The sequence below is a fragment of the Poecilia reticulata genome, chromosome 3, assembly GCF_904066995.2.
Source record: "Poecilia reticulata chromosome 3, P_reticulata-male-v2, whole genome shotgun sequence".
Lineage (NCBI taxonomy): Eukaryota > Metazoa > Chordata > Actinopteri > Cyprinodontiformes > Poeciliidae > Poecilia > Poecilia reticulata.
In genome coordinates, this window is record NC_088832.1 from 36,234,874 (window position 1) to 36,244,873 (window position 10,000).

General features: G+C 47.0%; 1 protein-coding gene across 6 annotated transcripts in view; it reads right to left on the bottom strand.

Moving 5' to 3' along the window:
- LOC103460115 (FH1/FH2 domain-containing protein 1) overlaps nt 1-10,000 on the bottom strand; it is a 22,901-nt gene that overhangs the window by 4,157 nt on the left and 8,744 nt on the right. For 4 of the 6 annotated variants that reach the window (XM_081605704.1, XM_081605703.1, XM_081605702.1 and 1 more), the window contains exons 4-12: nt 8,286-8,353; nt 7,833-7,938; nt 5,181-5,275; nt 4,978-5,089; nt 4,069-4,163; nt 3,517-3,660; nt 3,085-3,428; nt 2,219-2,326; nt 1,702-1,788 (exon numbers count right to left, since the gene is read on the bottom strand). In XM_081605704.1, the coding sequence (XP_081461830.1) occupies nt 1,702-1,788; nt 2,219-2,326; nt 3,085-3,428; nt 3,517-3,660; nt 4,069-4,163; nt 4,978-5,089; nt 5,181-5,275; nt 7,833-7,938; nt 8,286-8,353 (1,159 nt within the window). The remainder of the gene's footprint in view (nt 1-1,701; nt 1,789-2,218; nt 2,327-3,084; nt 3,429-3,516; nt 3,661-4,068; nt 4,164-4,977; nt 5,090-5,180; nt 5,276-7,832; nt 7,939-8,285; nt 8,354-10,000) is intronic. The other 2 variants (XM_081605706.1, XM_081605705.1) reach the window with 1 other exon arrangement.

The following is a 10,000-nucleotide window of genomic DNA, read 5'->3' on the forward strand; positions in this document are numbered from 1 at the left end:
CCCAAATGTCTCTGGTCACAGAAAAAAACGGTTTAAATTCAGAGAAAAAGTCAGAATTATTATTATTATTGGTGATTGCCCCCGTTTACAAACTGTCCAGAAATACTTAAAAAGATCCAGAACAATTAAAGAACAATATTTAACTTGAAATACGCGACCATCGTAATCTAAAAATAAGGAAATTATTCATCAACATTCTGGGAAGCTGAGAAAACCTGAACATTTCTCAACGTCTTGAAAATATCTACAAAAAATACAAAAAGGACAAAGAAACAGAACATTTTCCAGAAAACAATCTGAAGCGTTACAACAAAACAAACTGCAACACAAAGGAGCCAATGAGAAGACAGGAGGGAAAATATCCGCATTGGTGGGCACTGCTAGCTACATAGCTACGTACAAAGCTAGCTACGCTAATGCTGAAGAACTAACCAGAAACATCAGCTTCGCTAATGCTAACGCGCTACACCAGCAATGTATTTGGAAGAAGCGGTAACACTTTATTTGAAGGGGTGTGAATAAGACTGACATGACTGTCATGAACATAAAGTCTTTATGAATGTTTATGACTGTTGTCATGACGTGTCATTCGGTAAATAATGACACTTTCAATGCAAAGTTGCTCCAAAAGTTGCATTAAAAGTCCATTAAAAATGCCAACTTTGCATGATTTTGTAAATTATGGCAATTTAATGCAAAGTTGAGATTATTTACCGAATGACACTTCATGACAACATTCATAAAGACGTCATGTTTATGACAGCGTCATGTTTATGACAGCGTCATGTTTATGACAGCGTCATGTCAGTCTTATGCTCACCCCTTCAAATAAAGTGTTACTGAAGAAGCTAATGCTAAAGCTAACTTCATCCATGTGGATCGTTCAAAACACTAGCATGATCAAAGCCTGGCGGTTTGTTCATGCTAGTGTTTTATTTATTTAGTGTTTGTTTCGACTTCAATACATTTTATTCTACCAAACATTCACAAAACACGCAGCAAATTAGCGCTTTAGGATTTATCTGAAAAAATTCATTTAGGTGAAGCTAAATGTTTTCAAAGTTATCAAATGTTAAAGCGCTAAGCAGAATGCCCCCCACTGCCTGTAGAAAAAATCTAATTTGGTGAAAAAAATGTAAAAATAAGGTAAACAAATATCTCCAGAAAGGAAACAATCTGGAATCAAGAAATCCAGATAAACAGTGAGCATGAATTCAATTTTAAGTTTACAGAGGATCCCAGAAAATCTTTCAGAAATTAACCAGACATGGAGTTTGTCAAATGTTGTCCTGAAACATTCCAGAAATATTTTCCTAGAATTAAAAACTTCCCAGAAATATTCAGGACAAAATCTAAAACCAAGGATTTAGAGAAAGAGGAGGACAGTTTCAGACACTCTGGAAAAAAAAGCTGGAAATAGGCGAGAGCAAGAGCCGCCAGCAGAACCAGTCCAGAACCACCAACAGAACCGAGCAACAGAAAAATCCAAGAATCAAAAATCCCAAATGTATCCAGGATTACTCTCGACAGAACAAAGAGCTGATCTAGAAGAAGATTTCTCCAAATAATGTCAGACAGAGAAACTCCGTGATGTCAGGCAGGATGTCTGGCTGACCTGGTGGCTCTGGGAGGACTCCAGTCCCACCAGTTCCAGAAACCAGTCAGGACTTGAACACAATGGAACGACGTCGGTTTACTCACTTCTGACGAGGTTTGGACTCTGCTCCGACCAGCTGATCTGAGTTCTGCTGGGGCGGATCCGGAGGAGAGAGGTTCGATGGAGACGAGCTGCAGGACACACACACACACACACACACACACACACACACACACACACACACACACACACACACACACACACACACACACACACAGAGAGACTGAGCCAAGCACATGAAGTTTGCGTTCTAGACTTGGTTACTGCCAGATCTGCTGCAGCTGTCTGGTTCTGTTTTTCTGCTGTTTCCAGATTAAAACCTGATTTTAACTAAATAAAACCTGAACAGAACCTCTCAGAACCTGACCCAGTCCAGATAAAACGCTCTAAACCTCGTCTGATCCCAGAAGATAAAGCCCTGTGTGTTATTCTCCCTCCAGCGCCCCCTACAGGACCAACTTCTCACTTTTTACTGAGCTGCAATGTCCTGATCAGCCTGCAGGGGTCGCTGCAGGGCCTGCTGACAGGAGGCAGGTCAAAGGTCAGTCAGGAGGTACAGACCTGCAGCCGGGGGGAGGCTCCTCAGAGATGGAGCTGGTTTTGGAGAAGAGGCGGGACTTCCTGCCCAGACCCAGAGCCGACATGTGGTGGCTGAGGAAAGAGCGACTCCTGGTGGACGACGGGCGCAACCGCAGCGAGACAGAGGAGAGGGAGGGGAAGATGGCGGATTAGAGGAGACAGAGGACAGAGACCAACAGGAGGACACCCAGAGGACAGAGACAGAGGACAGGTCTGCAGGCGAGACACCTATCAGGAACATGATGACGGACCGGGCCGAGAGGAACCAGAACTTTAGTAACTATATTATAGTTTACTAAAAGTAGCAAAATAAAAACTGAAATTGAACAAAACAATGTTGTTAATTGAAATAAGATCAATAACTAACTAACTGGAACTACAGCCTGCGTTTCTAAAGCGTCCTGCAGATGCAGCGTCCTTCATTTCCGTGTCTAAATCTGTTTTCAGCCTTTCGACGCGACGTGCACTTTACGTCAGCTGTCGGCAAATTACGGCGCTCCATCACGGCGCAACGCTAATCCGCCGAGCGGCGACGGAGAAAACACAATAAACTTTTAGAAAATTATTTCTGCCGTTACCTAAATGTAACAATCACAACACAATATTTGACCTTTTTAAATCCTGTGAAGTTTAAAAAATCTAAACTAAAACTAGCAGCTCCAGCAGAGGACGGACCGGTTCCTGCTCAGAACCCGAGGACACGGCGCCGGACCCAGAGACAGGCGGAGGACCAAACATTCCTGCTGACCGGAGTCACCCGGCTCCAAACTGGGACAGAACCAGAACATGGTCCAAAACAGCTGGACAGAGACAACCCAACAGCACCTGCTGCCGGTCTGTGGACTTACGGGCTGGACGGCGTCCTCGTCCCCAGCTCGGTGGACGCATCGCCGCCGGGTCCAGCGTGGGGGGGCAGCGGCGAGCCCCGCGGGGAGCCGGAGGGACTGGAGGCGGAGCTTCCGGGTTCAGAGGACAGCGGCGACGAGGCGGTGCTGTCCAGCGTGGGCGAGGATATGGTGGAGGACGGGGAGAGGACAGGCGTGGACGGGGTGGGGGACAGCAGGTCCGGCAGATTCTGACTAGAGCGGCGGCTCCTCCTGCCCTCTTGGTCGCCGGCGGCCATCTTTCTCCTCCCCTTTCGGAGGAGGGGGGCGGAGTCATCCACGTCTCCGTCCTCATGCCGCAGAGCCGCCTGGAGGACAGGAGACACGTGAGGACAGCAGGGGGCGCCGTGTCGGCAGACAGGAAGCGGAGCGGTCACGTGACCTCGGCGACGGTACCTCATAGGTGGAGAACTGGGCCTTGAGGTCAGGCTCCGCCCCCTTGCTGCTCAGGTGTTTCCGGACCACGGCCTCCATGCCCAGACGCTCCAGGCAGTCCGTCACGTCGTAGAACGAGTCCTGGTCCGGCAGCGCCGCCAGAATCTGGACCAGAACCACACAGGGAGTGAGCCGGCGGAGGCTGGTTCTGGTCTCTGATGGTTCTGGTCTCTGATGGTTCTGGTCTCTGATGGTTCTGGTCTCTGATGGTCCTGGTCTCTGATGGTTCTGGTCTCTGATGGTTCTGGTCTCTGATGGTCCTGGTCTCTGATGGTCCTGGTCTCTGATGGTTCTGGTCTCTGATGGTCCTGGTCCAGGTCTCTGACGGGTCGGTTCTGGTCTCTGATGGTTCTGGTCTCTGATGGTTCTGGTTCTGGTCTCTGATGGTTCTGGTCCTGGTCTCTGATGGTCCTGGTCTCTGATGGTCCTGGTCTCTGATGGTCCTGGTCTCTGATGGTTCTGGTCTCTGATGGTTCTGGTCTCTGATGGTTCTGGTCTCTGACGGGTCGGTACCTTGTTGATGAGCGTCATGGTGAAGACCAGCAGCTCTGTGTCGGCGCCGTTCTTCTCGTCCAGGACGTCCATCAGGTTCGTCCAGGACTTAACACCTACAGCAGACAGTGGTAACCGTAGCAACAGCCCAGCACAGACAGTGGTAACCATAGCAACAGCCCAGCACAGACAGTGGTAACCATAGCAACAGCCTGCCTGTGCCTCATCCACCTGTTAGGTTGGAGCCCTGTCTGTGTGTGTGTGTGTGTGTGTGTGTGTGCGTTGGTTTGTAATGCCTTATGGGGACCATTTTCCTGACGCTACGTTGTGGGGACCCACTGCCCCTTGTGGGACCAACGCCTGGGCACCACAAGGGGAAACGCTGTTTTGGGGTCAGGGGTCAGATTAAGGACTAAGATGTGAATTGAGTTTTGGGTTAGGATAATGGCTACTGTAGAAATGAATGGAAGTCAATGGAAAGTCCCCACAAAGATAGCCACACAAGCATGTGTGTGTGTACTTGTATTTGCTGCTATAGGGGACAACTTTCTCCAGTTTCACACACAAATTCAGGTCCTTGTGGAAAGTGAGGACACACTTTGTTGCAACTGGTACTGCACTGAACTAGTTAGAATTGGAGGTAAGATGTGAATTAAGCGCTAGTTAGTCAAGTTAAATAAGAATTAAGTTATAAATAAACTAGTACTGGTTGGGGAAACTTGAGCTACACCTGATGCAGGAAAAGTCAATGAAAACAAAGTCCCACGTTAGCACAGAAGTACAACAATGTATAAGTGTCTCTGCCTATGTCTCTGTGTGTGTCTGTCTCCGTCTCTCTCTGTGTGTCTGTCTCCGTCTCTCTCTGTCTCCGTCTCTCTCTGTAAGTCTGTCTCTGTCTCTCTCTGTGTCTCTGTCTCTCTGTGCCTTTACCTCTCTTTGCGTCCACCGTTGTCACGGCGCTGATCAGCAGGGGACTGTTGGACTCGGCGTACTCCACAAACACGATGAGGAGCTTCAGAGCCGTTTTCACCAGCAGGCGAGACTGGAGACAGGAGCAGAGTCACTGTCTGACCAGCAGGGGGCGCCACCATCACGGATCAGGTGTCTCAGGTTGATTGCGGGTTCTGACTCACCACACTTCCTGTCAGCGTGTAGAGCCACTGCAGCGTCTCTGGGTGGTGGATCACGCCGTTCATCCCGTCCACAAACAGCATGATCTGGCTGAGAGCTGGAAGGCGGGGGGACAGACGGAGGGACAGACAGGAAGACAGATGAGGCTCCACAGTCCCAGCCTCTAGGCTATAATCTGAGGCTGCGCTCTGCGGCTTCTCTGGACGTGTGAAGAGCAAAGTTTCCGTCTTGTGGGACGAGGACGCCTGTCTGACTGAGACTAAGACGGCGATCCGTTTGGATCAGAACCAAACACAACAGCAGAGACGTACGGAAGAGTTTCCATCTCTGAAACACACGTTGATAAATTAATAAACTAATGCGGTTCTTTGGTTTCTGTAGTTCAGAGTGACGCCATCACGCCCAGGGCAGCCATCTTGTTTTACAGCTTCTGACTTTGATGTTTTTATTCTTTAAATCACAAGAATAAAGCAGAAATGTCAGGAGAATGAATTAGTGATTTAATGAGAACATGAAACAGTTGCATTAAAATGAGGAATGCTGAGCATCTTGTGCAGTTACTTTTGTCTCAGTTCTACAGATAAGAACATTCTTCATCTTTTGACTCATCAGCATCAGGTCATCATCATCATCAGCAGCTTCTAACCAAAGGCATCCGTTCTGAAGAAAGAACCGCACTGAGCTGCTGGCGTCACTACAAGCTTTTTTTCATCATTTTTAAGTGTTTGTCTTGTAATTAAAGAAAACGTCTCAGTCTGGACACAATACTTCATCACACAACTCATAGGATGGGATGTTTTAGAACGTATTTTTGAAAAGAATTAAAATCAATGTGACCCAGGGCCGTGCAGAGGCCACTAAGGGGCAGGGGCTCAAATAAAGGCCATCTAACATCATTATAGGACAGAATATTAACAAACAGCTTTCAGAGTTTAATAAACAACGATAAATTACTAAAATGTGAGATAAACAATCAAAGCTAATGAACATCTCCATGTAGAGCATAACTCTATGCATATGTAAGATATTTTATTAGTCATTTCTTTCTGCAGGTCTATTTTGTTATAAGAAAGTTTTGCAATATTCAAACCAGCAATTTATCAAGATATGTAACTCAGAGCTGGACCAGCAGACATATTTAGTCTTTACATAATTACACTATTAAAGTATAAACTAGGGCTCAATGCAGCCGTTCAGTGACTGTAATCTATAACAGATCTGCCTGTTTGCTGAGTGGAGATGAAGACGGTCAGGACAGCAGAGCTGCAGCAAACTTTAACTGGACTGCAGGAAAAAGACACATATTGAATAGTTAATGTCACCATGAGAAAAGCTGCTGAGTTTAGCTTAATTAACTTTTTTAAACATTTAAATCACAGTCGTCTCATGAAGTGAATTTTTTTTGCAAAACAAACTTATTTGCGTTTGTCATGAATATTTTCTTAATATTCAAAGTTTTTGTTGAAGTCAAAGTTTTGCTTGTGATTCTCACATGAGTCGTTTGCAGAGACTAAAATCGCAGTAAAAGATTTATGATGTGTGAAAATAAAAGTTTATGTTTGGCAAATAACTTTTTAACTTCACAAGACAGTCCAAGGCTGTATGAGGCCTGGAGCAGAATATGACTTAGGGGCCCCTTTTGTTGCTAAAACATCAGCACCTCTAACAGCTTCTGTGTTAGATTTAGTGAAATCTAGGTCAGGGGGAATAATTTAACTGGCAAACCTAAAAAGCAATAAATTATAACTGCAGTTTACTAATTTGTATTTGTGAACAAACGGAGCTGAAACTCAAAGATTAAACTCACAGCATCAGATGGTTGCTATTGTAACAAAACAATCTGACCATGAATATTATTCTTTGAACTTTTACAAAGTAAACTTGGCAGCTCCATAAAATCCAACATATAAATGTTAAATAATTTAAAGTCTTTTAATTTATATATGCTGAAACCATTATGTCAAATTTAGCAGAAATTATCATCTCAATAAACAAATGCTACATTTATATGTCTGTGTGAAAATATTAGCATTTATGGGGCCCCTGAAGCCCTGGGGGGCCTGATGGAGCCTCTGACTTAATTTGGATTTAAGAAAAGTGGAAATAATTTATATTTATATTAATTGTATTTTTTGACTAGTTGTTTTAAGACTAGTTGTGGGTTTATATAGCAGTTCACTGACGATGTTTTCCATAATTACCCAGTAATATATTTTTACTTTGATTGTCTACTTAACATCTTTTAATACAAAAACATGGTGGACCGTCTCGGCGCCCTGACCACCGGGCTTAGCAAGTTTTCTGGGGGAAACGCTGATTCACCAAAAACTGTTCTGTAATCCAGTTAGCCGCCTTATCTCACTGCGCAAGGAAATAATAATACCAAAAAAAAAAAAGTGACCAAAAGGGCCCTTGGGGGCAAGGAGCAAAAGGGGCAGGTGCTCAAGCCCCCCTAGACCCCCCCTCTGCACGTGCCTGATTAAACCTGTAAATCGGATTTGGCATGAAAAAAGATTGTATTTTTAGCCAGGAGTCGGAGCCACGTGTCGGGGGCGGAGCCACGTGTCGGGGGGCGGAGCCACGTATCGGGGGCGGAGCCACGTGTCGGGGGCGGAGCCACGTATTGGGGGCGGAGTCACGTGTCGGAGCCTTACCTCTCAGGATGTAGTTCTGGTAGTTGTGGTCGGCTTCGGCTCCAACCTTGATGAAACACGCCAAGCCTTCAGACGCTACGAACTCTGGGACCAGATCCTTATCGTCCTGGAGACACAGACCATCTTCATCATCATCATCATCATCATCATCATGTCGAGAAGGTTTTCCCTGAGTTCATTCTGGAAAGCAGCAGTTCCAGGATGACCTCTGACCTCCACCAGACTAGCCGTTGCGCCGCTCTGCAGCCGCTGAGCTCCTCGTCCAGCAGGTGGAGCTGTTCAGGTAAAGAGCAGCAGCAGAAAAACGCTCCAGCTGAAGCTGAGCAGCTCCCGGCTGAGTGCGCCACCTACCTGCTGCAGGAAGAGCTGCAGCAGTGGACCAACAGTGCTGCATGCTGGGAGATGAAGTACGGACTGCAGGAAGTTGGCTCAGGTGAGTCTGCAGGTAGTTACCTGGAAGAGCTGCTTGAGGGAGAACAGACAGCGCCTCAGCTCCGGGCCTTTGGAGTTGTACAACCTCTCTGGAACCCAAGAAGAGACAGGAAGTGATGTCACAGCCAGGTGGTCGGTTGAGATCACGTTCAGTGACCTTTATGGACCGCCTCCAACCTCAGCAACCAATCAGGACGCAGGAGCAGCTCTGGAGCTCCGCCCACTGCTGCAAACAACCTGGTGTTCATGCCTATTATTTTGTGTTGTTTTAACAAAAAGAGAATTTTTCTGATGAATTATTTGGTAAATTTACATTACATAAAAAAGGCTGAAGCCAAGGCTTATGTGTGGAAGTGTGTTTATGTGCATTTTATTTTAATAAATTTATTGTTTATTGACTGTTTTGCTGCTGGATCTGCAAGTTTCCCTCTTCAGGATAAATAATCTAAAATATGTGATTTGATATTTGAGGAGGACAAACAGCTGGCAGCTCCTTCCAACCGTTTCAGTTTATTTACGTCCTGCTGGATGAAAATATTGGTTTTAATGTCAGAACGAGTCCATGAGTCGGTCCGGTTCCGGGTCGGACAGCTGCTGAGACGCACAGGTTCGGTCTGATCCGGTCCGTGTCAGAACTAGCAGAGGTTCTGCTGCCGTCCCGGTTCGGTGGTTCTGCTTGTTGTGAAACAGAAGTTGGTTTAGATCTCGTCCAGACGCGGCGCCTCCTGAGCAGGAGCCGACAGGATGAAGACGAGGATGATGAAACTGCAGCGGCAGGCGCCGACATGCAGGAGAGGTTCTGATGAGGAGCCGGGTCCAAACGCTGCCGAGCAGCAGGAGGGGCTTCCCAGATTTATCAGATGTTCTGCGTCTCTTTCTGGCTCGGAACCAGAGGCCACATGAGTCTGGATCTGTTTGGGTCCGAACCAGCAAACCGGGCCATCAGCTTCCTTCCTCTCTCTAAACAAAGACGCCGCCGGACCCAGAATGCAGCTGCACAATCGGGCGAGCAAACGAGCCAACCTGGCTCAGCATCACTTCCTACACGCTAACATCACTTCCTGCACGCTGACATCACTTCCTGCACACTGACATCACTTCCTGTATGCTGACATCACTTCCTACACGCTGACATCACTTCCTGCACGCTGACATCACTTCCTGCACACTGACATCACTTCCTGTACGCTGACATCACTTCCTACACGCTGACATCACTTAATGCACGCTGACATCACTTCCTGCACGCTGACATCACTTCCTGTACGCTGACATCACTTCCTGTACGCTGACATCACTTCCTGCACGCTGACATCACTTCCTGTACGCTGACATCACTTCCTGCACGCTGACATCACTTCCTGTACGCTGACATCACTTCCTGCACGCTGACATCACTTCCTGTACGCTGACATCACTTCCTGCACGCTGACATCACTTCCTGTACGCCGACATCACTCCCTGCACGCTGACATCACTTCCTGTACGCTGACATCACTTCCTGCACGCTGACATCACTCCCTGTACGCTGACATCACTTCCTGTACGCTGACATCACTTCCTGTACACTGACATCACTTCCTGCATGCTGACATAACTTCCTGCATGCTGACATCACTTCCCTCATGCTGACTGGCAGCTGTTTCCCGCCATCAGCTGAGGAAGATGAGGTTGATGAAGAGCAGCTGAGTGAAGGACTCTGAAGGTCAGAGGACCCGTCCGGAACCAGAACCAGA